Raw genomic sequence first — 27,047 nt, 5'->3', positions numbered from 1 at the left:
GTCAGTCTCCTTTGGCATGTGACACTTCATCAGATGGCACATTCGGCCGTCCACAGGGAAGGCAGAGAGGGGCACATGTTCCCAGGGGGAGCTGAGAGGAGCCTAGGGGGAGGGGTTCTCCTGGGAAACTAGGAGCAGATGAGGGCGTCACCCCAGCCAGTTCTGCAGGGTGTCACAGCAGAGGGCCCAGCTTCCCAAGAGGAAGACAAAAGGTGTTGTTTCCTCAGAGGCCAGAACTAGACCCACTGGGTGGCACTTACAGAGAAGCAGACTTCAGCTTCAAACAGGAGAGCTTTCTACCCAGAGCTGCAGCCTGCCTGGGAAGCGGGTAGTTACCTGGTACACGCACACACTGCACAGATAAACACTGCACAGACACATACAGACTCACAGACACACACTGCACAGACACACACACAGACACACACTGCACAGACACAGATTCACATACAGACACACACACTGCACAGATACATACAGACTCACACTCGCACACACACAATCTGCACAGAGAACACGTCAGGGGTTCAGGATTCAGAACTAAGATAAGATCAGACCAGAAGACCCCAAAACTCTTGGGTTTTGACCTTAAAATTTAAATAGAAAAGGGTTTTGTTTGTTTTTTTAAATTGGAGACGTTTTACTCAGGACCTAGTCGCAAAGCTTAATGACAGGGTGAAGGGAGAACAGAGGGATGAGGGCGATTCCCCGCCCCCCAGGTGGCTGCAGAGCCGCTCCACTTTCTGGGCCTTGCTGTGCCAGTGGAGGAGCTTTCGGAAGCTGGAGTGGGATAGTCCTGAGGAAGGGGCCATCCTGGGAGGAGCTGTCACCTTGCCTGAAGGACACACTCAGACGGAGGTTACAAGACAGAAAGGGACCCAGATAAACCAGGACGTAGCTTCATATACGCCATCCCTGGAACCTGGCCAGGGAGTGGAAAAGGGTTTTACCCTTCAGGTGTAAATGTGAACTTGGAGTTCCCGATGTGGCAGAATGGGATCAGTGGGGTCTCTGCAGCGCCAGGACGCAGGTTTGATCCACAGCCCAGCACAGTGGGTTAAAGAATCTGGCGTTGCCACAGCTGAGACGTACGTTGCAACTGTGGCTCGGATTTAATCCCTGCCCTGGGAACTCTATGTGCCCAAGGTGGCCAAAAAAGAAAAACAAAAACCCCACGAACTTAATGATGAAAGATTAAAAATAGGTTTGCTGTTCCAGGATTTATAATTAGACACATATGGCTTTCTCTCTATAAGATAAGCCTGCTGATTGACCTCAAGCTGCGTGAACACCAGCTGTGAGCCGTGAGATCTGACACTGCACAGTCAAGAGCTTGAAGACGTGTGTGTGAGAACCACACATCGCATCTGAAAATAAACCCCACTGAGTCTTTCTGAGCAGCTACAAAAGTGAGTGTTGGGAAATTTCCTGGCATAATTCTAAATGTAATTTCTGAGATACAGCTGAAAATAAAAAGGAAACTCTGACTCCACACATTCCAGCCACTGCTACAGCAGGACAGCAAAAGAAGCTGGGCTACAGCCAAGCACATGGGCTACAGCCACGTGGGCGCCAGCCTTCCAGAGGCCTGGAGGGCCCTGATGTCCCCCAGCCTGAGCCCTGGGTCTGGTCAGAACCGAACCCAGCAGGCATGACGCTGCAGGTCCTGGTGAAAACCCAGTCCTCCCCAAATGGGTTATCATAGGGAGTTCCCATCGTGGTTCAGTGGTTAACGAATCCAAATAGGAACCATGAAGTTGTGGCTTCGATCCCTGGCCTTGCTCAGTGGGTTAAGGATCTGGCGTTGCTGCGAGCTGTGGTGTAGGCCAGCAGCTATAGCTCTGATTCAACCCCTAGCCTGGGAACACTATATGCCGCAGATGCGGCCCTAAAAAGACACACACACACAAAAAAGCCAAATAGGTTATCATAGAATATTGAGTGGAGTTTCCCTGTGCTAAATAGTAGGTACCCATTGATATGGGAAAGAATGGAGATATATATATATGAAAAAGAATGGATATATACATATGCATATATGTATATATAGATAACTGAATTGCTTTGTTGTACATCAGAAATTATCACAATATTGTAAATCAACTAGGCTTCGATAAAACTTTAAAAAATGAGAAAAAAAAAAAAACCTCACAGTCCTTCTGTCCCTTCTGAAGGTAAATCTGCTTCTCTGACAGTTGTCCAGTTGCTTCAGGGAAAGGCAAATACAAATGATAAACTTTATAGGAAGAAAACAGAGGTGACCAGGAAGAGAAAGGGTCCTTTGCACCAAGAAGGGAAAACGGAGGTGACAGGCATGTTATCAGCATTCCACACACACATGTGCAAACAGACCCACCTGAAATTCTGCATGAACTGCCGGAACTTGTCCACCCTCCTGGCCAGGGGCACGATAATATTGACCAGCGTGCTGCCCATGTTCAGCTCCTCTTTCTTCACTTTCATGATGGGGCCAAACGGTCGGAACAAGACGAGGCGTCTGAACTGGTGCTTGTGGTCCCCTCTGAACGTGAGCTCGTACAAAGTGCCTTTATCCCTTTCTGTGCGGTAGATCCCTGTCGGGAGAAACAGAGGGAAAGATGGTTCTAAAAATTGACTTGGCTGCTGAGTGTTTTTTTAAATAGCCAAGAACTGCACAAAATGCTTTTTTAAAAAAATTAAGATTAAATTGCTACATCTAATAATCATTAGAAAACTCAAAATGCTTCCACTTATATCACAGAAGAAATGAACATACCATCAATTTAAAAATCACAGGCATTCCCGTCGTGGCTCAGTGGAAAGGAATCCGACTAATATCTATGAGGACACAGGTTCTATCCCTGGCCTCACTCAGTGGGTTAAGGATCTGGCGTTGCCATGAGCTGTGGTGTAGGTCGAAGATGAGGCTCAGATTCCACACTGCTGTGGCTGTGGTGTAGGCTGGTGACTACAGGTCTGATTCAACCTCTAGCCTGGGAACTTCCATATGCCAAGGGTGCGGCCCCCAACATAAATAAATAAATAAATACCACAGCTATGAAGACTTCAGAAAAATGGGAGAAAGCTTGTAATGGTGGATATGAAATTGAATTTATACTATTCAGAAGCATTAAGAAATGGACTGCTAAAGCAATGTGCCAAAATTATGTGGAGTGGGGTTATGCGTTTTTTCTTTTCTTTTCTTTTTTTTTTAGGGCCACATTTGTGGCATATGGAAGATCCTGGGCTAAGGGTCCAATCAGAACTGCAGCTGCCAGTGTACCCCACAGCCACAGCAACACTGGACCTGAGCCAAATCTAAGACCTACACTACAGCTTGCAGCAACGCCAGATCCTTAACCCATTGAGCGAGGCCAAGGATCAAACCCAAGTCCTCATGGAGATCAAGTCAGGTCCTTATTAATGCATTGAGCCACAATGGGAACTCCCTCTTTTCTGTTATTTATCCACATTTTCTGCAGCATGATCACATATTTTAATTACTGCATTTATGTAATTCGTGTGTTAAAATGAGCTCTTAGAAATGATAGCCATTTCAGAAGAATGACCATACTGACCTACTCAGGGCTCCTGGGAGCGGCTAGGGCTGGTCACACCAGGAATGTGGCCTTCCAGAAGCTTCTGGAAGCACTAAAGCAGACAAGACCTGAAGGACCAGCCCGGCGGCCAGCAAGCATCTTGTTTACCTTCCCCTCATCCTTCCCACCCCAGGAAAGCAGCCCAGCCAGTGCTGCAGAGCCAGACTACCTGGGGAGACAGCCACTCCTGAATGTCACTGTCACAGAGACTCCACCGTCTCACCTGCTGGGTTGACCACAGGACCCAGGCGTCTCAGCATGGATGAGCCTCCCAGGCCCCCAGCAGACAATTTCCCCATCTCATGAGCAAACTGTCCCCAGCTGCTCAAGGTCCATGGCCTACCAGTGTCACTGGGCTCATGAGTATTTCACTACAGTCAGGAAAATAACCCATGAAATTCAATGAATCACCAGAGAAGCTTCCTCCTCTTTTCTCTTCGATTTGCCAGGTTTTCTCTTCCTCATCCCTTTCTTCCTCTGGTCCCCACATCAGCCAGGACACACCTCCAGGCCTGGATACTCAGCTTCGAAGGTGGGTCCGGGGAAGTGACCTGTGGGGGGGCTGGCCTGGTGTCCAGGCCTCTCACAGCCTTTCTCTTTTCTTCCTTGCTATCCCGCTTCCCTTCCTTCGTGGGAACCACAGGTGTGGCGCACAAACTTATGTTCTTTGCCTTGCAGGGGCCATTGATCCCACAGCCGGTTTGCAGCCTCTGCCGTAGAGAGGAGTCTGGGGCTTGAATCTTCCAGGTGGTTTCACTTCCCACATGCCACCTGGGGATCACATGCACAGCTAGGAGGGGTGGGGTAAGGACTTAAGGACCTGCCTTTTCTCCTGGAGCCTCCTCAGGTGTGGGGTCACTGCTCCAGGGCAGGAAGGCTGAGAGGTCTGTGGAACAGCACTGAGCTCACAGTGGAACAGAATTCAGCATCCCCATGGGAGAAAGGGAGGGCACTTCTTAGGAAGCCCAAAGGATGTCTTTGAAAACATGCGCTGGTTCCCTGTAAAGTCTGTTCATGCTTTCAGGCCTCTGGTCCACAATGAGGACACAGGCTCTTCCACTCTGCCACTGACCAGAGCAGCTGGGAAGCCACCCGCCCCCGGGGCCCAGATGAAGCAGGGCTGATTCAGGAATGACTGGAGCTCGGTAACAGCATCTCTGCAGGACAGGCTCCTGTGCCCTGGGGCCCACAGGCACGCCTACTCCATGGGGCACCCCAGATGCAAAGGCTTCACACACACAAAGGTAACGATATGCAAGGGGCTGGGATTGTTTCCCAAAACAGAGCCGTTTTCTCCCTCAGCACCAGGATCAGCATCATTCACTTTTCCAAATCTAAATCCACAGCTTTGAAGATACAGGCAGAAATACCCAAACACTTGTCTCAAGAGGCGGGCATCACTTTATAAAGAACCTGCGTGTGTAATAGTTCTTATTCATACTGATTCCTACAACCACGTGAGAACAGCTACCATGGAAGGCAGCCCAAGCGGCCAGGTAGACAGGAGCCCCCCAGTCCCCCCACCTTCCACCCTACCCCTGCCCTGGGCCACCAGGAGCCAGAGCATCCAGGCTAATGCCACCAGGGCCCAGTCCATCTCAAACCCTCCTGCCATGAGACCCTACTCTCACTTTCCCCTCTAGCTCAGAAAATGTGTAACAGGCAGAAATACTGATGGTAATAGTGACAGGTCACCTCCTGACAGCAGGAGAGGAGGCAGAAGAAGTTTTTCTTTCTTTCTTTTCTCTGTCTTCCTTCCTTCTTCTTCTCCTTTTTTTTTTTTTTTTTTTTTTTTTTTTTTTTGTCTTTTTTAGGGCGGCATATGGAATTTCCCAGGCTAGGGGTAGAATTGGAGCTGCAGTTGCCAACCTATACTACAGCCATAGCAACGCCAAATCCTTAATCCACTAAGCGAGGCCAGGGATCAAACCCGCATCCTTATGCATACTAGTTGGGTCCATTACCACTGAGCCACAACGGGAACTCCAGAACATATATATATTTTTTAAACATCTGGGATCATTTAATATAAAGAAGAAAACTACCCATGTAAACCGCCTCTGAAGACATCACTGTGAGACCATATTCTCCTTAGTCTGGTCAAGAAGAGAAACTGGGATACACCTGAGAAAGATTTTAGCCATAACAATTTTTTGTTTTTACTACTGCAGTACTTCGGTTATCTAGAAAATTCTGCTTAGACGAAACATCTCACTCCTGGGACTGTATGGGACAATGAGACATTACAGAGCCATCTGTCAGCTTAGGGAAAGCAGCAGACATTTGACATTTGCCAAAGAGAGCTCCTGGGAGTTCCCTTCGTGGCAGCAGTTCACAAACCCAACTAGGATCCATGAGGATGCTGGTTGGATCTCTGGCCTTGCTCAATAGGTTGGGGATCCGGTGTTGCTGTGAGCAGTGGTGTAGGTCACAAACTCGGCTTGGATCCCAAGTTGCTGTGGCTGTGGCGTAGGCTGGCAGCTACAGCTCCAATCAGACCCCTAGCCCGGGAACTTCCATATGCTGCAGGTGCAGCCCTAAAAAACAAAAACAAAAAAGAGAGAGAGCGAGCCAGAGCTCCTAAGACTTTGAGAATCCCTAAGTGCTCAAAAACTACCATGTAAATAATTCTCCCCTTTATGGGACAGTAACCACTTTATAGCTTTTCCTCCTCTGCCACCCTACAGAGAAACCCCTGCATCCCCCCTGTTTGTCCTCCAACACAGTGCATCAGCTCATGGCCACTTCTGGGCACGTCCTGACTCAAGTTCATCACTGTTAACTTTCACTTACGTTTCTCTTTTGATAAGAAAGGCTGCACTGACTGATGTTCTTGCTGAAACAATTCATGAATCACCTTTTTTGTTTCTACTTATTGCACCCGTTCATGCCATAATCCATGCCAACACATTCGACACTTGGTTCTTTATCAGGAATTTCTAAGAACCTCACTTACTTAGGGCTCTCTTAGTTCATCACTAATACTGGCAGTCAACTTTCTTTTCAGAGCCATTTTTCCCCATAAAACTACAGATCAACCCCGTGAAGGCGACCAGGTATCTGACAATAAGTGGGAAGTGAAGGACTGTAATGATCCCAGCACAGCAGTGGGCTGGGCTCCTCACCAGGTGCCCCGTCAGCCACTCAGGAATCACAGTCCCACGACATGGTGACTTTTATCCTTATTGATTTTCCTTATGGCTATCATTTAGCATGGCTTGTGTTCTCCATTAGAGATATAAAGATGGGCATGATAAAAATCACTGTGCTTTAAGAATTCATATTCTAGAAGTTCCTGTCATGGCTCAGTGGTTAACAAATCCAACTAGGAACCACAAGGTTGCGGGTTCGATTGCTGACCTCGCTCAGTGGGTTAAGGATCCGGCATTGAGTGAGCTGTCGTGTAGGTCACAAACGTGGCTCGGATCCTACGTTGCTATGGCTGTGGTGTAGGCCGGCGGCTACAGCTCCGATTAGACCCCTAGCCTGGGAAGCTCCATGTGCTGCGGGTGTGGCCTTAGAAAAGACAAAAAGACCAAAAATAAATAAATAAATAAATAAAAATAAAAATAAAAAAGAATTCACATTCTAGAGAAGAAGGCAGACATGTAAACCAAACAGGCACACATACATATTACATAACATAATATACATATGACATATAATATACATAACATGCGTGTATGTGTGTGTGTATGTAAAACATAGATATTACCTAAAAGTCTGCCCAGAGTGTAAGGAGCAGAAAGAAAAAAGGAGGAAGTCTCCACCTGCTGGAGGGTGTGGACAGTCTGAGACCATATTTCACCACAACTGGAGACTGACTGGGTGTTTGCCAAGACTACAAAGACAGAGAGAACATTCCACAGAAAGATAACAGCCTAAGCAAAGATACTGAAAAAGCAAAACCAACTTGTTATGTTTGGCAAACCTGAGGCAGTTCAGCCAGGCTGGGGCACAAAGGGCAGGTGTGGGAGGTGACGCTGGAGAGTCAGGTGGGGTTGCAGCACTCGGGCCACCAGGCTGTCCCCAGCTCGGGGGAGGGGTGAGGTGGTTTTCATGGATCCCTGACAGCCATGGGGGCTGTGGATGGAGGACGGGGGTGAGGTCAGAGCAGTGAGGGAAGAACCAGTGCGATTCAGCAGGAAAGGACAGGGGCCCGAACTGAGACAGCACCAGTGAGAAGAGAAAAGGACAAGAGTCAGAGGTGGGAGGGCCAGCGAGGCGAGGGGTGGGCTGGGCTGGGAGAGGAGTTTGGAGATGCGGACTGGAGGAGCCTTGTCCCGAGGTGAGGGGTCAGCAGACTGGCCTTTTTGGGACAGACTGAGGTGCCCCCAGCATTGAGGGGAAGCTGGGGGGACTGTGCAGAATGAGAAGAGGGGCCGGAGACAGGCCAGGGCTTGAGCGGGCGGCAGGCAGCCCTTGAGGCAAGGGGCGCTCCAGCTGCCACGTCAAGATCAAGGAAGACGGCAAGCGGCCCACCAGTGACCCCATCATGATGTCCCCAGATGCAGCTGGGTCCAGAGCAGATCGGAAAAAGGGTGAGAGGTCAGGTGGCAGAGTGAGGCGGTCAAGAGAGCATTTTTCTCCGGTTTCCTTGAATTCATTCCTGCCCCAGGACCTCTGCCCTTCCTTCCATCTGCCCAGGGCACCTCCCCTAGGCCAACAGAGCTGGTCCTGCTCACCTCTCTGACTCACGTGCACCTCCTCCAAGAGGCCCCTCTGGCTCCCTAAGCCCCTCTTCCGGCCCCTGTCCTAGTGTTTTTAACCGGGGGGGAGGGGGGTGCCTCCTCTCCCTCCTTACTACTGCCCACTGTGGGCACGGGACCTGGACCACCCCTCGCCCCTGCCCATTTCTGGGGCACAGAACAGGGAGGGAAGGTGCTGGGCAGGAAGAGGTGAGGGCAGCAGAGTGGCAGCGGGAGGCACTCAGAGAGCTGATAGGTTCTCTGTCCTAAAAAAAATAAACTAGTCCTTCATGTGTGGAGAGGAAGGAGCAAACAGAAATAGATCTTGAGTAAACTCAGATGGAACGAGGAAGTGGGCTGGGGTCCACAGCCCAGGGTTTGGGGGCTATGCTGGCCAGAGCAGGGTCACCTACCCCAGCACAGGGAGGAGGAGGTGGGGGGCGGAGGGCAGGGGCCCAGGAGGCATGAGATCCAAGGTTTCTCCATGAAGCAGGAGCAAGGCAGGGCTGGGGTGGGGGGCGGTGATTGAGGGCAGCACAGGCTGGGGTGGGGATGCTGGAGGACTGGACATGGCTGGGCAGGGCAGGGCAGGGCAGGGAAGAGGGGGATCCACATTGTAGCACAAGGCTGCGGGGTCCCTGCACCTGGACAGCAGCAGTGCACAGGGGACCGTCCTGGCCAGCAGGAGGTACAGGGCAAGGGGAGGAAGGATGGGCTCACTGGGCTGGGCGGGCTCCGTGGACACGTGCGGGGCCAGGGGGTCAGTGACCGAAGGAAGGGGCTCACTGGGGTCTGGGCTGGAGAGGGAGTAAAGCTGAAGACAGGGAAGGGTCAGAAGGAAAGAAATGGGACCGACTGGGGGTCCACAGCCAAGAGGCTGAGGTCAGAAGTGACCACAGAGTCACGGGACATTTAGGGTTCATGGAAGCGGGCTCATCTGGGAGACCAGGCCCGGGGTGTGGCTGCCCTGAATCTGGCCTCGCTCTCCTGCCCTGTACACTGACCTCACCCCATGCTCTCCCTTCCACCCCGAGTTCTTATTCTCCAGGGATGTGAGTTTCTTAGGAAGAAACAGGGTCCTCCTCTCTCTTTCTTCAGAGAAACCAAGGGGAAAACTGCAGAGCGGTGCTGCCTGGACAAGAGTCTGGGAGGCTAGAGGGCAGTCGGGGGTGGGGGCAGTGGGATCTGGGCTCCAGAGCATAGACCCAGGGATGGGACAGGAAACTGGGAGCCAGCCGTTACCGTTATCACACTTCCCACCTGCTGCCCGGCTTCCTCCCTGACCCCCAGACAGCAGGTCCAGGATGTGGGAACGCAGCTAATTCAAGACACAGCAGCAGCGATACATAGGGATTAAAAGTCAGAGAGCAGGGAACCCTGCACAATTTACGCCCAAGCAGAGGGCAGTGCAGCCTGATAATAACTTCTATTTCTTTACAGGGCTGTTGTGAAGATTAAATAAATTAACACGTGTAACATATATGCTGGTTCCCAGGAAGCACTCTGTGATGACAACAATCGTAGGTAATGATAACAAGTGCTATTACTATTATTGCTATGATGTCATTATCATTGTTACTAGGACATCATTACATTATTGCTATGACTTGCCCACTTCACTGAGGCATCGCTGACTTGGTCAGAGCTCAGGGCCAAGATACACTGGCATAAAATAAATTTGGAAGCTGGATCTAATTACTCACTTTTTTAAGTCACTGTGGATCCAGAAACTAGGATTCTTGATATTGTGGTAAAAAGCCTGGCTATACATACATCCATATATATAAAATAAGTGCTCGTTTGTGTATATACACACACACACTATAAAATATATGCTCATTTGTGTATACACACAATGTATGTAACATGGGAGTCAAGGTAATATTTTTAGCAATGTTGCAATAGGATTTTTTGTTGTTGTTGCTTGAGAAACCCATTTCTCATGTAAATGTCAACTGACAAGTTCAAATTACTGACCTTTAACTGACTACACCCCCATACTGGTGAACACAACCCTGCACCTACATCCCACTATTTGTACAACTGGAACAGCCTTCTTCCAACTGGGGGTGCAACACGCTGTCCTGACAGCATCTAAGTCAGAGACTCCCAGCTTTGGGGGCTTCGCCATTGTCTCTGAGTAATTTCAACAAGATATTTCGTGACAACATAGTTCCTATTTCCTGGTCTTAAAAACAGAATTACCCTGCACAGTGAAAAGCATCCACATCCACTGCTTTGTGCTTCAAGGAAAATCCTACGTTCGACCTCCTAGAAGCGTTTATTTTATGTGGTCAGCTCATCTAACTAGTCTGAGGTAAGAATTCATTTTAGCTTGATGAACAGGCTATAACACTGACCCACTGGACATCTGGGGGAAAATGGGTTTATTTTTGTGGAACTTGCCCACGACAGATAAACCAAAGAGTGAGAGAATCAGAAGGCCTGGAATACAGGTCGCCACTTTGCACAGAGGCAGACACTGGCTGACTTTTATTTGTCTTTGCTGGCGGACAAGGCAGATTTGCGGGCCCCCTCACCAGACCCCTTAAATTGGCTCTAAGGACTAGCTTTTGGGAACCACTGGTTTACCCTAAACTGGTACAAACGGTAGACAGTGAAAGTAAGCACTAGACACTGTAATAAGTAATAATATTCAGCAGTTCCCTCGTTGGCACAGCAGGTTAAGGACCTAGCGTTGTCACTATGGCAGCTCAGGTCACTGCTGTGGTGTGGGTTTGATCCCTGGTCTGGGAACTTGTACATGCCGTGGGAGTGACCAAAATAATAATAATAATAACAATAATAATAATAGTAATGATATTCCAAGCCATGATCAAATACCTACTGAGCAGGCCCCACAGCAGGTTTGGGTTTGCAACCCCTTCAGCTTCTGGGGTCAGAGACAGGGAGAGAAGGTGCTGTCAGAGCAGCCTGGACAACCAACGTGAGAGGCACACTCTCAGACGCCAATCCTCTTTGACTCCTCTTTCAACATCTCCTCCATAATGTGAGAAAACATGGACCTATGGCTCAAACCCAGGCAGTATTAAATGAAATGGGAACACTGCAAATCATCTATAAAAAAAACAAAATAAAATCAATGAAATGTGAATAGTGAATCATCTACTGCTGACATCCAGGGCCCCAACGGTGGAAGAGAAGCCCTGAGGCTCCTGAGTGGTGGCTTCTTTGAGCCGTCACTCCAGCCACTTGCTCCACAGCCCAGTCCCTCAGGTAACAGGACAGACCCAGCCCCCATGGAGGGTGTGGATGGGACATGAGCCACTCTGCGGTCAGGGGCAGTAAGGAACCCCTGACTCTGCCTGTGCGGTGTGGGGACCCTTCCCAGGGACAAGGGCCTGAGTGAAGGAGAGGAGGCTGCTCCTCTCGGGTTTGTGGTGGACAAACCCGAACCTGGGGGAGAGAGCCCCCCCGGTGGCGTGGACAACGGGCGTCCACACAGAAAACCGCAGACGCTCGCTCACAAGATGGGGCAAGGGGCCCACACAGGACTTGGGGTTGAGGTTCTGGTGGGTCCCTGGCCTCTGAGGCCTGAAGGTCACACACACCAAGGGAGGACAAGGTGCCACCACAGTGGATTTTCTTTCATTTTCTGGACAATCTCCAGAGCTAAACTATAACAGTCTCAAACTATAAAAAAGTAGGTTCTAATCACCGTAGCGTTTTGAAGAAAACCTGCTGAGATTAGCTTCCTTTCGGAGGAATGACTCCTATGCCACGTTTACCTTCCTGTCCTCAGCCACATACTCACTCGAAGTGGACCCACGTCAGCTTGACGACCAGGGGGAAACAGCCCACAAGGAATAAGGGACACACGGGAGCTGTGGGGTCAGCCATCCCAGCAGGCACATCCTGTCTGCTGTGACAACCTGCTCAGGGTGCAAAGCTGGGTGTTGGTTACCCCGAGTGACACCTTCGATGACAGAGGTGGGGAAATTCTATCAGAGACACTGGCCCAGGATCAAGAGGGGCTGAACTTTTAACTCCATTCACTTGCCCAGAGTGATTTAATACCATCACTTGTTCGGGGACTCTGGACAAAGTCAATTCTCAAAGCTTCGGTTTCTCCAACAGCCCATGACTTGCCGTGTCCCTGAAACCGTAATAAACCCAGAGAAACACACTGCGTTCTCAGGGTTACGAGCCGCTACAGAATCCCTGCAGCAACCCTCCCAATGCAGCCTGAGACGGATCCACCGTCCGAGCCTGAAAGTAACTCCACAGGACAGCAAAGCAAGTCTGTCTGTTAGAAATGTGGTTTGGGGGAAGTTCCCATTGCGGCTCAGTGGAAACAAATCCAACTGGTATCTGCGAGGATGTGAGTTTGGTCCCTGGCCTCGCTCAGTGGATTAAGGATCCAGCATTGCTGTGAGCTGTGGTGTAGGTCACAGATATGGCTCGGATCTGACGTTGCTGTGGCTGTGGCATAGGCCGGCAGCTACAGCTCAGATTCAACCCCTAGCCTGGGAACTTCCGTGTGCCACAGGTATGGCCCTAAAAAGCGGGGGTGGAGGGGGCATGGTTTTCAGATGACAGTTTAATATGAAATTTTAACCTAGAGAATCTGTAAGAACAGATACTATTTAACCTATTTAGGCAGCAGTACTCCCTAGATATTTTCTTCCCCAACAAGCCATAACCCCCAAATTATTTGACAAGGCTCCCTTCTGGGGGAGGGTTTGTCCCCTGGGATCTGGGTGGGCTCGGGGCCATTTTGCCCAAGAAAGCACAGTGGAGTGATGCAGCTTCCGCTTTGCTGGGATGTTTTCTGGTGGAGCCCACACTGGCCGCCAGATCCCCGAGGGATGGAGCATTCAGATGATCCTCTCCCCCCGGGGCCGAGTCGCCCAGACAAGCTTGACAGGGACAGCCACCCATACTCGGTCCTTTCTGAACACCAGAACCTCAAAAATCTGTCAGCACATAAAACAAGGGTCCCAAGCCACTACATTCTAGGGTAGTTTGTAACACAACAATAATGGTAGATCGTGAGCAATTGCTGAGGGCATGTAAACATGAAAACATGCCATGCTGGTCACTGAGAGCAGGTGCAAACACTGCCGGTCACCGTGCCCACCGTACTACCGATGTCCTCCTATGACATGGGACAGGGGGAGAGGGGGCAGCTGCATGCCAGAACAGACCACCACCCAATCTCAGCATGGAGCTGCACATGGGATTAAAATATTCCTCAAAAAAGAAAGTTCAGGCCCACTAAACACACAGACACATGGGCAGCGGAGACCTCAAAACCCCACATAATTGAGCATGGCCTCAATGAATTTAGCCAAGAAAACTTTTCAAGGGGATGACATCACACAAACTCTTTCTTTGGCCATAAAATCATGCCAATAAACAAAGACCCCTTGGTCAAGTGCCCACAGACAGCTGTTCTTAATTTCATTTCTTGGTGAGCTCTCTAAAAATAAATGCACCCTGCTAACTTGGGAGACATAAACTCTAACACATCAGTGACTACCTGAAGTCTTAATAGCCTGAATATACCAGTTCAAAAAGAGAGACTGGGAGTTCCCATTGTGGCGCAGTGGTTAACGAATCCGACTAGGAACCATGAGGTTGCGGGTTCGATCCCTGGCCTTGGCTCAGTGGGTTAACGATCCGGTGTTGCCGTGAGCTGTGGTGTGGGTTGCAGACACGGCTCGGATCCCGCGTTGCTGTAGCTCTGGCGTAGGCCGGCAGCTACAGCTCCAATTGGACCCCTAGCCTGGGAACCTCCATATGCCACGGGAGCGGCCCAAAGAAATAGCAAAAAGACAAAAAAAAAAAAAAGAGAGAGAGAGAGAGACTGGCAAAGTGGATTAAAAAACAAAAACAAAAACAAAAAACACCACTCTAGGCTGTTTACAAGAAAGTCACTTCAAATTCATCAAATGACGTGGGTACACTGAAAGAAAAAGGATGAAGAAAGACAGGCCATGCAAACGTTAATAAAGCTGGAGTGGCCACATTAGATAAAGTAGACTTTAGAACAAAGCAAGTTCTTAGGGACAAAGGAGGACCTTATAAAATGATCAAGAGATCGATCCACCAGGAAGACATAATGATTCTAAATGCAAATGCACCCAACAACAGAGCCTTAAAACACACAGAGCAAAAGCTGACAAAGCTGGAAAGAGAAAGAGACTCCACCATTACAGCTGGGGAATCACAGCTGGCCAACTTCCCTTTGTTAGTAACTAACAGAACCACAGACACAAAATCAGAAAGGAAACGGAAGATGTGAACAATACAATCAACCAGCAAGAGCTAACTGACACATATACGATACTCCCACCCAACACTAACACGACACACATGTTTTTTCAAGCACCCGTGGAACATTCAACAGGACAGAGTGTATCTTGAGCTATAAACAAATGAACAACCTGAAAAGAACCGAAATTACACAGTGTGTTCTCCTATAAAAAATTCGAAGTGGAAACCAATAACAGAAAGACAAGGAAATCTCTAAACACCTGGAAGGTAACACACTTCTACATAATCCATGGACCGAAGGGGGGGGTCTCAAAGAAAATAAAAGGAACTAGTCACATTCAATTGACTAGTTAACTTGCTGTATAAAGTCATTACATGTAGAAGAGTTCATGTTATGGGACATCTACCAAGAATAATTATTCTGAAATTGATTATTCTTTTTGCTTTTTTAAGGCAGCACCCGCAGCATATGGAAGTTCCAAGGCTAGGGTTCAAATCGGAGCTGCAGCTGCCAGCCTACACCACAGCCACAGCAACCGGGGATCCAAGCCACATCTGTGACACCACAGCTCATAGCAACACCGGATCCCCTACCCTCTGAGTGAGGCCAGGGATCAAACCCGCAACCTCATGGACACCAGTCAGATTCATTTCCACTGCGCCACAATGGGAACTCCATTCTGAAATTGATTTTAAGTTGTTTTTCCCGGCAGTGATACAGAGGTCTGTTACCTGTTTAGCTATCCCTAATTCACATCCATGAAGGTATGAGTGAGGTCCTGGCAACTGTAGGGGCTCTGTAAGGACTTGTTGAGTAAATCAATGCTTGCTTGGCTTTCTCTCTGAGGACCGAGAGGCAGGGAACAGGAGCACAGAGCATGAAGCCAGGGCGCCTGGGTTCAAGTCCCAGCTGTATCATCCTGGGCAGGTGGTTGTGCTTTGTCTCTGTGTCCCTGCTGGTAAAATATGCATGACTATAACACAAGACCTGGCTCATGGGCTTCTCTTGGGGATTGAAGCACACATATAGCCCTTAATACACAAAACAACTCAAAGCATTCAATATGTGTTAGCTTGCGTATTATTTGGGGAGAGGGAAAGGAAAGAGAAAGACTTCAGTTCCCCCCAAATGAAGGTCATGTACTAGTTCCAGAGAAGGTCAAATGTATTTCACGATGTTCCACAGAGAGAATCACAGCTTCCAGAGACCAACCCCGAACAGGCACAGGCTTGGGCACTATAACTGGAAAGCCGTTCCAGCTCAAGTTGGCCATTCCTTCAGAGCAGTGGTTCACAACCAAGCCTGCACTCTGGGATCATCCACGGAGCTTTAAAAATAGTGATGCCCAGGCCTCGCCCCCAGAGACTGATTTACTGGGTCTGTGAAGGGGCCGGGACTCCCCAAGAGATTTCAACGTGCAGCCCAGCTTGGAAAGCACTGTTCTGGAGAATATGATTTCAACGCTTCCATAATCTGGCGATTCTGAATGCAGCAAGGCCATCCCAGGAGTTCCAGGCACTAGTACTGTGCAGAGTGTCTTCAGGAGGTGAGTAAGGACAGGACTGATGCCCTATTGTCTATCCTGAGCTGCTCTGACACTTCACTCTGAACTGTGCAGTAAAGGAGCATCCTGGCTGCAGAGGCCTGAAGGCAGAGCTTCATCCCTCGATGGCAGGAACAGTGCACTGGTGGGAAGAGCACTGGAACCACCAGAGCTTTGAGCCTGGGGTGCTGGCACCCTCCTTGCCAGGACCGCTCAGCACACATGCATCTTCGCCAGGTGTACACAGGTAAAGATCTTGAGAAGCCCTGGCTTCCTTGCTCTATAAAGTCCACTTCAGGTTGTCAGCATCTGGACAGTGGACATTTCTTTCAGAAAGGCGTGGAGGGGGGCACGAGGACATCGTGGATGCCTGGGGACATCTTGTCTGATGGTGCTCAGACAGACTAGATGGTGAAAACCTGGCAGGGTAGCGGTCTTATGACTAATGGCTACTGTGAGAGGCGGTTGTCATGGTGAGGAGATGGCATCAGGAAGAGATAAGAGGAAACATCGTATTTCAAGACAAGGACCCATTTGTAAAAACTTGTGCAAAAGCTGTCTTCTGGGCCCGGGGTCCGTTCGTTCCAATAATGAGGGCTGTCGTCACAGCTGCCACCGACACAGGGTATGACACCTCAGGGGCCACAAAAAGCTCCAGGCTCTCTGCCCTCCTGTGTACGAGGAAAGGTCTCTAAGGGCCAGAAGACTCAATCCATGGTGAGAACCTGGCTTCTCGAGGCATCACTGTGAGCCAGGAGTCCAAGTGCCAGCTGGCCTTTGTTCATCAATGTAGTTCATTTGATACAGTGGGATTTCTTCTTTTCCTTCCATTATTACTGTACTGTAAAATCTGAAAACTTCATGCTTCATTTTTCTCATTCATTCTGTCTTGTTCTCCTCTGTGTGCTTGTGATGCCTTAACTGTAGCAGGTGAGGCTTATAAAGAAATCTGGCTCCACACAAATGGAATACAGTTCACAAGTTCTGACCATTTTTTTTGGCCACACCCCAACATGTGGAAGTTCCCGGACCAGGGATCAAACCTGCACCACAGTAGTAACCCAAGCCACAGCAGCCAATCCTTAACCGCTGCTACAGGGAGGGTGGATAAATTAGCAGTTTGGGATTAACAGATACTACTACATATAAAAAAGGTAACCAACAAAGACCTACGGCATGCACAGGGAACTCTACTCAATATTTTATAATAACCTATAATGGGAAAGAATCTGAAAAATATATATAACACACACATACACACGTAACTGTATACCTGAAACTAACATATTATAAATCAACTGTTTCAATTTAAAAGAGCACATAGACATAATTAACTGAATGAATAAATAAAAATCTCTGCTACACCCTAGGCCCTAACAAGTGGGTGAGCACTGAGTGGACAGGTGTGACCTAGGCAAACACATGTGGACAGGTGTGACCTTAGGGGTGGCCACATAGTATTATCTACAAGTCTCTAGATCCCCAAATCACAGCATAGGGGAACACCCACGTGGACCCTGGAGCCACTTGGGGGGAAGAGTGCACAAAACTGGGAGACACACATGCATTCTTACAGTTATAATTCACTCCAATTCCTCAATGCCCAGCACAGGAGCTGGGGCACAGAACACACTCAGAGGCTGTGCAATTGTGCACTCATCACCAGCACTGATGCCTCAGGAGGCATCCAGAGTTTGTCAACCAGCATATATCAATCTCATTTTATGTGCAAAGCTGAAAATTTTTCAAGATGCAGGGATAAATCAATATTTTCTCTTCCCAAGTAAACTTTTTTTTTGTCTTTTTAGGGCCACACCTGTAGCATATGGAGGTTCCCAGGCTAGGGGGTCCAATTGGAGCTACAGCTGCTGGCCTAAACCACAGCCACAGCAACGTCAGGTCTGAGCCACATCCGTGACTTACACCATAGCTCACAGCAACGCCGGATTCCTAACCTACTGAGCGAGGCCAGGGATCAAACCTGTGTCCTCATGGATGCTAGTGAGATTTGTTTCCACTGAGCCATGACAGGAACTCCCCCAAGTAAACTTTATAAATACACCTAGAACTTATAATTTTTTAAGGGTATCAACATGCTGGCAAGAGCAGAAGGGATCTTTTTTCTATGTACCACAGCTGCCTGATGGGACAGAAGCAAACACATTTCACACATGAGCTCCTTCCCACCAAGTCTAAGGATCTTACATCTCTCATCTCACACACATACACACACACACGCACGCGCGCGCAGCCACGCGCACGCACAGAGCTCAAAACAGCTACTGCTCCATTTTTCTCTCTGTCACTGCTCGGCATCTAAACCACCACTGTCAGAACTTTCTATGATGATGAAAATGTTCTGAATCGGTGCTGCCAAATGGCTCCTGGGCACCTGAAATGTGCCTAGTGAAAATGAGGAACTGGAGTTCCCGTCAAGGCTCAGCAGAAATGAATCTGACTAGCATCCATGAAGATGCAGATTCAATCCCTGGCCTCGCTCAGTGGGTTAAGGATCTGGCGTTGCCTTGAGCTGTGGTGTAGGTTGCAGATAAGGCTTGGATCCTGCCTTGCTATGGCTGTGGTGCAGGCTGGCAGCTACAGCCCCGATTGGCTCCCTAGCCTGGGAATCTCCATGTGCTGCAAGTACAGCCCTAAAAAGACATTAAAAAAAAAAAGAAAAAAAAGAAAAAGAAAAAGAAAGAAAGAAAATGAGGAACTGAATTTCTAATTTGATATACTTTTCTTTTCTTTCCTTTTTTTTAAGGCTGCACCTGAGGCATATGGAAGTTCCCAGGCTAGTGGTCGAGTCAGAGCTATAGCTGCCAGCCTAAACCACGGCCACAGCAACACATCAGAGCCGCATCTGTGACCTATGCTGCAGCTTTTGGCAATGCCAGACCCTTAACCCACTGAGCAAGGCCAGGGATTGAACCGGCAGGCATCCTGATGGAAACCATGGTGGGTTCTTAACCACAACAGAACTCGTAACTTTCACTGTAATCAACCACACATGGTGGGTGCTCACCACATTGGGCAAAGCGGTTCTAGATCCCGTGGTCTAAGACCGAGGACTCTGTTTCCCGCCTTCCTTTCCTCCACCCACTGCGCTCTTATTTCTGCCCCACCACAGAGAGGGTTCTCGGGAACCCAGGGCATCACTGGCCTCCTGGGGTGAACCCAAGGGCGCTGTGGGTCCCCACTGTGCACCGCCTCTCACTAGCCTTCCATGAGCACGCCCCATCTCTCCACCTAAAAACCACTTCGTTCCCTCGGCTCTCAAGGTACCAAATTTCCCGTTTTCCGCCAACTCCCTTGGCCGCTCCTTTCCAGTGTCCTGCATGACCCCCACCCCCTGAACCCTCAGTGTGGGTGTTCCGTCCCCCAGTTCAGCTGCAGGTGGCCCCACTCTGAGCATGGCCACCAGCGCACCTCGCTCCTATGGATCAGATCCACGTCAGCACCCTAAGGTGTCCCACCCACTCCACGGCTCCAGACCTGATTTCTGTCTTGACCTCCAAACCCACATTCTGACCGACCGTCCTGACCGTCTCCCCTGAGGTGTCCCAGAGGAAACTCTGGCTCCAGACTCACTTGTTTCAGGCCCTTCACACTTGGTGCAGGCCCTTGACACATGGTGGCCCCTTCCTCCCAGGGGCCATCTCAGGGACTAGGCATCCAGTGCCCCTGGCATCTAGGGCTGGCTTGACTAAGCAAGAGCAGCAGTAAAGGACACTTTATTTCTGCACCCACAGCTGCCACTGGGATGTGAAATGGTGTTCTCTTCGGGGTATTAGCTGGAGTGAAATTGTTTGTCTTTCTAAAAGCAATACTGTGATTTAGGGTATAATTTATTTCATAGCGCTTTCCCCATATTAACATGATGGATAAGTCTCTAGGGCAGAACATGAGTAAATGTTCAAGCGCAAGCTTTCAGGGGTAAAATTTAAGCTCTTTAGAGTTGTCAGCTTGAGAAAAACATTGAGGTAATACTTCAGCAAGGAAGCATCATTTGAAAGTGTGAGCTGGCTTCTGAATGTGGGTTAACCTTCTTCCTTAAAAATAATAGTTAAAGGATTTCTTTTGCCTTTGGCTTCCCGCGAGGATGTGCAGTAAATCCCAAGATCATTTACATAGGCATTAAACAGAAGGTGTCCTTTCAGCTCCCATTCATACTGCAACATCGCTGAGTACCTACTGTGTGCCAGGCGCTAGCCCAGGCCTGGGGGCGGGGGTAGGGGCAGCCTTGGAAGCCTAGACAAAGCCTGACTTGTGGAGTTCACGTTCTAGTTGGGAAAAGAATAAACATAAACCTAAAGGAGCAAATTACAGAACAAGAGAAAAGGCGGGTCCCTTTATAGAGAAAAATAAAGGCGTTTAAGGGAAGCAGGGGCTGCTGGGGAGAAAAATCACAGAATGGAATATGGCCATCAGGTGAGGCCCTGATGGATCAGTTTCAGGTGAACAGAACGGCGAAGAAGGCCAGGGATTTGCACGCCTGGAGGAAGAGGGTTCCAGAGAGGAGTCGGGGGAGGGGGGCGCACTGGCTGTGCCCAGGAGCCTGCCTAGTGCCCCAGAGGACGCAAGGGTGGCCAGCAAGCCTGGCAGAGCTGCTGGGGAGAGGAGGAGGGAGCCAGGGAGGGGACATGGTAGGGACCTGGCTTTTATCCTCTGTGAATGAGGTCACCTGGGCTGGTTTTAAGCTGAAGGGTAACATAATCCGACTTAAGTTTTGAAAGGATTGCTTTGGCTGCTGTGTTGGGAGTGGACCCACCGGGAAGGTGGAAGCCTGGAGACTACTGGGTGGCTGTCCCAGTGACCACATAGGTGGACCAGTTGGACCAGGGTGGAGCCAGGAGAGGTGGTTGATGGTCGTCAGATTCTGGGTATATTTTGAGGAGAGAACCAGCCCGTTTGCCAGAGGACTGATGAGCAAAAGAGAGGAGTCAGGGGTGACTCCAGGATCTTAGCCTGAACAACCAGCTTTAGTGAGTGACCTTGAGGTTCAAAGGATGCATTCTCCCTCCTCTCTGTGCAGGCCGATCCCTCCCCTTCTGCTCTGGTGAGTACATTTATTCATTCAACAAACACGCATCAGTATCTATGTACCAGGCACTCTAGTTAGTGTCAGGGCTAACAAGTGTCATCTTGGGCTGGTGGGGGACCCAGAAAACTAAGCCATCACAGGGCACAAACACCATGAAGGAGGAGTGTGGGGTCGGCACCATGAATGCCCTATCTTGTATTTTCACTGGCTCCCTTACAAAGACATCTTTCCCCAGCCCTATTAAAAGACTGAGTATCTCCAATTTTAAATCAAAAGCAAACAGGAGTTCCCATTGTGGCTCAGTGATAACGAACCCGACTAGTATCCATAAGGATGCAGGTTTGATCCCTGGCTTCGCTCAGTGGGTTAAGGATCCAGCATTGCCGTGAGCTGTGGCGTAGGTCACAGATGCAGTTCAGATCCCACGTTGCTGTGAATGTGGTGTAGGACAGCAGCTGCATCTCTGATTCGACCCCTTAGCCTGGGAACTTCCATATACTGCAGGTACAGCCCTAAAACAAACAAAGCAACAAAAACCCTCTCCTTCCATTTTTTTGCTTAGAACCTTTCCCCTGGAAAGCCAAGAGGAACTGTTCTCTCTCAGCTGTGACGATGCAATTTACCCACACTTTCTAGCCCTGAGTTCCACCAGAAGCTTATGTCCACAACTTGAATGGCATCAACAGCAGAATTCTGCTTCCAAGCTCAGAAAATGACCAATTGCCTCCCTGGACTAATTACCACACGGGCCAGCTGCCTTCATGGGCCATCTGTTCCCCTGATGTCCCCAAATATCTCTAACTTCTGGATTCAGGGATAAGAGCCAACAGCATTCAGAAGCTAATCCTGATCAATAGGCCTGCTCTCCCATCTGACTTCCCGGAACAGTCCTAATTTAGGCAGCTAAATATATGGCACATCATGCAGACCCAGCTACAGATGGAAAGCCACACAGGCAGCTCATGCTAGCTTTCACAGACTGACTACAAGACATATTTTTGGAAAAGAAGGGAAACGGGAGAGACAGGCTTAACAAAAAAAAAAAAAAAAAAAAAAAAAAGGCACCATTGACAGTAGGGTCTTTTTCCAAGAGCGGCAAAAGGAGGTATTTTGTTCTCCTTCTTAACATTTGAAACTCCCGTTCCTCTACAAGACCCCAGAGGGCCTTAAAATAATTAGAAGAAGCCAGGGGGACAGGGACCAGGGTGGAGAGCATCAGAGCTGCTGGGGTGTCAGGGGAATACAGCTTCCACCAAACTGTTGTTTAGGGTCCACGGGACCCAGGGCCACCGTCCTGCAGAGCTGGTGATGAGGGTAAGCATCCACTTTACCCTCCAGCCTTCCCTCCTGCCTGCAGACCTGTGGTCCGTCATGACAAGGGCAGAAACGGAACTCAGGGCTCAGGGAAGCGGTGCTCAAACCTCTCCCAGAAGGCTGAGCCTCACTAGCCCAAGAACACCCCGCATCTTAGCAGGCTGGCTGGGTATTTAGGCTCAAGACTGGTCAAGATTGAGAAGCGATCTACAATGTTTTTTTCCTCTTCTTGATTCTCCAGAAGAGGACAGACGGGCGCTAACACTGCCACCCTGGATTCTGGGTCTGTTTCCACCACCAGATTTTGCCACTTTGGGGAGATGAATGCTACTGTCTTTTTATTTTTTATTATTTATTTATTTATTTATTTTTGTCTTTTTTGCTATTTCTTGGGCCGCTGCCGTGGCATATGGAGGTTCCCAGGCTAGGGGTCGAATCGGAGCTGTAGCCACCGGCCTACGCCAGAGCCACAGCAACGCGGGATCCGAGCTGCGTCTGCAACCTACACCACAGCTCACGGCAACGCCGGATCATCAACCCACTGAGCAAGGGCAGGGACCGAACCCGCAACCTCATGGTTCCTAGTCAGATTCGTTAACCACTGTGCCACGATGGGAACTCCCCTACTGTCTTTTTAAATCATATCAACATGATTCAAGCATGGCTATACCCTTTTGCAAAGTCTAAGGGCAACAGATGGTCAAAGTGGAATATCCAGAACCATAGGATTACCTATAATTCCAACACTTAGGAATAAAACCATAAATGCTTTGATACAATAGATTCATCCTCTTCATCTTTACACAGATGCAAACTTTATAATTACAGTTAAAGTTATAGTTTTTCTCATGACACAGGCTTTGCCCCATCTTACTTACTAGTTACTGAATAAAAGATGTTTTAGCAGCTGCACAGTATCGTGCTCTATAGACACTGCATGATTTTACCAATATGCTGTTGTCAGACATTTGGGTTGTTTCTACTTTTTTACTATTATAACTATATTTCTTGATATAAATACTCATGGGCAGAGTTCCCTATGCAGCACAGTGGCTAAGAATTTCAGCGACTCGGGTCACTGTGAGGTGCAGGTTTGATCCCCAGCCCCAGAATTTCGATATGCTGCAGGTGAAGCCAAAAAAAAAATACTCATGGGCATTTCTGAAAATATATTTTCAGAAATGAAAATAATAGCAAGGAGTTCCCGTTGTGGCGCAGTGGTTAATGAATCTGACTACGAACCATGAGGTTGCAGGTTCGATCCCTGGCCTGGCTCAGTGGGTTAAGGATCCAGCATTGCTGAGAGCTGTGGTGTAGGTCGCAGACACGGCTCGGATCCCACACTGCTGTGGCTGTGGTGCAGGCCGGCGGCTACAGCTCCGATTTGACCCCTAGCCTGGGAACCTCCATATGCCGCAGGAGTGGCCCTAGAAAAGGCGGGGGAGAAAAAAAATAGAAAAGAAAAGAAAATACTGGAAAAGGTGTGAGGATCTTAAAGGCTCTCGATAAATTACCTTACAGAATGGTTGTCCTCATTTATATTCACATTACTAGGTATAAATGTTCATTTCACCAATGCCATGCAGTGTCACCTTTTTTTTTTTTTTTTTAACCCACTCATTAACCCACTGAGCGAGGCCAGGGATCAAACCCGCATCCTCAGGGATGCTAGTTGGGTTCATTACCGCTGAGCCATGCCGTGGGAACTCCCAATGTCACTTTTTAAATGATGGCAATTAACAGCTCAACTTTTAGTTTTTATCTATTCCTTGATTTTTCACATGTACATCAGGCACACATGTCTCTTCCATGAGGCTCTGTTCCTATCTTTCGCCCATTCATCTTTCATGATACTTGTGTGGACTTAAGTTCAAGCAAGAACTTAAATCATGCCCACTACATCTTTAACCAAATAAAGTAGGGTCTGTTTAGATTTCACTCACAGCATCTGGCACACATCCTGCTGCTACCCAATAACCTGCAAAGCACATGACTGATCCTGAATAAATTTGGTACATGACTGAAGGGTCCTAAGACATACTTTTCCATCCATACACAAATAGAGACCCCACTGTCTGCTATTATTCATAAATTCCAGTGCAGTTTAGTTTGTGGGTAGAGGTTACTGAGATTAACGGTTTCATTAAACATGGAGGGAAGGGCAAAGAATACTCCATACTATTAATAAATGCTATTTATTGACTGACCACGAACATATTCATAATTCCAGGTGGTTCAGCCGTGAGCTTGAAAATGAATAACATGTTTAAACTATGAGCCTTAGAACACTGGTAACCAATGAGACTCCTTTGGAAAATGTCTGGAAATTTATGGGATTTTCATAACAAAATATTAACTACATGAGAACCGTGAAGCTTCCTTTCAGGGAAGCACACAGCGCTGGTCCTGAGGATCAGGCGACGTGCCCCCAGGCTATGCCTGACACGCACTAGGTGTTTAATAAGTGTTTGCTGAGCAAAAACCTGTCCCAGGGCGGTGAACTCGCTGCCTCTCCAAGGGCTGGCTCACCGCTCCTGACCTGACTCAGATCACGTCTCCCGCCTGTTTCCTGCCTTGAGCTGAGCCCCAGACCTCTAACTGACTGGAGCCACTTAAGCTCAGCACCATCGGCCCCACGTGGGCAGCCCTGCCAACTCGTGCCAAGCCTGCCTGTGTCGGGCCTGACGCCCCACTCTGACCTGCAGGCTTCTGTCCCCTTCGGCACCGGTGAGAGGCCCAGTCTTCTGGTCCTGTAGCTGGTCCCCCTGGCAGCCCAGCTCCTGGGCCTCTGCTGATGGCTGCCCCCTGGTGATGGTTTACAGGCTTTTGGTTCTCAGGCTTGAATGTTCAGCCTCAGATTAATAAGACAATGTTTGCTTTCGGGGGGAGGTGAGGGCATACCTTCGGCATGTGGAAGTTCCCAGGCTAGAGGTCAAATCTGAGCTACAGATGCCAGCCTACACCACAGCTACAGCAACTCCAGATCCGAGCTGCATCCGCGACCAATACCACAGTTCACGGCAATGCCAGATCCTCAGCCCACTGAGTGAGGCCAGGGTTCGAACCTGCACCCTCATGGCTACTGATCGGATTCATTTCTGCTTTGCCACAACGGGAACTCCAAGAGCATGTTTGGAAGATGATTTCCAAATTGGAGTTTCATTCTGAAGGCCATCAGTTTACAGAAACATGCAGACAGGAGTTCCCACTGTAGAGCAACAGGATCAGCAGCGTCTCTGCAGCACAGGACACAAGTTTGACCCCCAGCCCAGCACAGTGGGTTAAAGGATCCAGTGTTGCTGCAGCTACAGCATAGGTCGCAACTGCGGGTCAGATCTGATCCCTGGCCCAGGAGTTCCATTTGCCATGGGGTGGCCAAAAAAGAAAAACAAACAAACAAAAAAAAGAATCACGTCAATCGGAGTTCCCGTCATGGCGCAGTGGTTAACGAATCCGACTAGGAACCATGAGGTCGCGGGTTCGGTCCCTGCCCTTGCTCAGTGGGTTAACGATCCGGCGTTGCCGTGAGCTGTGGTGTAGGTTGCAGACACGGCTCGGATCCTGCGTTGCTGTGGCTCTGGCGTAGGCCTGTGGCTACAGCTCCGATTAGACCCCTAGCCTGGGAACCTCCATATGCCGTGGGAGCGGCCCAAGAAATAGCAAAAAGACAAAAAAAAAAAAAAAAAAAAAAAAAAAAAGAATCACGTCAATAGAGATTTTTTCATAGTTCTGTCTGTTGCACTCATGTTATAGTAAAATGAGTATGTGGGTCTTCCTTCTCTCAGCCTCGGCCCCACTTCCCTACCAGGTGTCTGTCCATATTGGTGTCTTATATAAGAAGGATATACGTTAGCATGTACGTAAGTGGAAAGGAGATCTGACATCAAGAAATGCCACTTAAAGAAAGTGCTGCCTTAAAGAAAGTGCTACAATAAAAGCTGTCTTAAATTCCTTTTTCAAAAAGCCATGGTATAAGTCAATAGGGTCATGTAGCTTGTTCACAACATACACTTGAAAAACATCTAAGAAAGAGCCCAGGACTCCCCGGCTGGACCCACAGAGCTACCGCCTCCTGATGCTCTGCTCCTCCCGCCCTCCAGTCTGCGGCTGCAGCCCCAGCTGAGGAGCCTTCACCACCTCGACTATTTTTAAATCCTTTTCATTCGTCTCTAGGCCTTCATTCTTTTTTGGGTTTTTTTTTGGGGGGGGGAAGGACAGAGATTATGTCATGTTTATTTGTATTTATTCATAAGTGGCTTTGCTGAGATGTAATGTGCATACCAAACAATTCAGCATTTCAACTGCACAAGTCGCCTCTTTGACTACATTCACAGGGTTGTAAAACCATCACCACGACTCAATTTTTGAGCATCTCCTCTCCCTGAAAGGAAAGCCTGTACCTATTTAGCACCCCACCGCCCCCAGCCCCAGCCACCCACCTGGAGGCTTAGACAACCAATCCTCTACATTCTGTCTCCATGGGTTTGCCTCTTCTGGATGTTTCACACGAGGGGACTTAAACAACACATGGTCTATTTTTTTTATGGCCACACCTGCGGCATACGGAAGTTCCCAGCTAGGGCTTGAATCAGAGCTACAGCTACCGAATCTCACCGCAACGCCAGATCCTTAACTCACT

The 27,047-nt window shown here is 48.9% G+C and overlaps 1 protein-coding gene across 1 annotated transcript in view; it reads right to left on the bottom strand.

Annotated features, from left to right (window-relative positions):
- LOC100517735 (chondroitin sulfate N-acetylgalactosaminyltransferase 1) overlaps positions 1-27,047 on the bottom strand; it is a 45,853-nt gene that overhangs the window by 12,107 nt on the left and 6,699 nt on the right. The window contains exon 2 of the mRNA XM_021077676.1: positions 2,357-2,573. Within this exon, the coding sequence (XP_020933335.1) occupies positions 2,357-2,573 (217 nt within the window). The remainder of the gene's footprint in view (positions 1-2,356; positions 2,574-27,047) is intronic.

The sequence above is a fragment of the Sus scrofa genome, chromosome 17, assembly GCF_000003025.6.
Source record: "Sus scrofa isolate TJ Tabasco breed Duroc chromosome 17, Sscrofa11.1, whole genome shotgun sequence".
Classification (NCBI taxonomy): Eukaryota; Metazoa; Chordata; class Mammalia; order Artiodactyla; family Suidae; genus Sus; species Sus scrofa.
The sequence above is the reverse complement of the archived record's forward strand: the minus strand, read 5'-3'. Positions and strand labels throughout refer to the sequence as shown.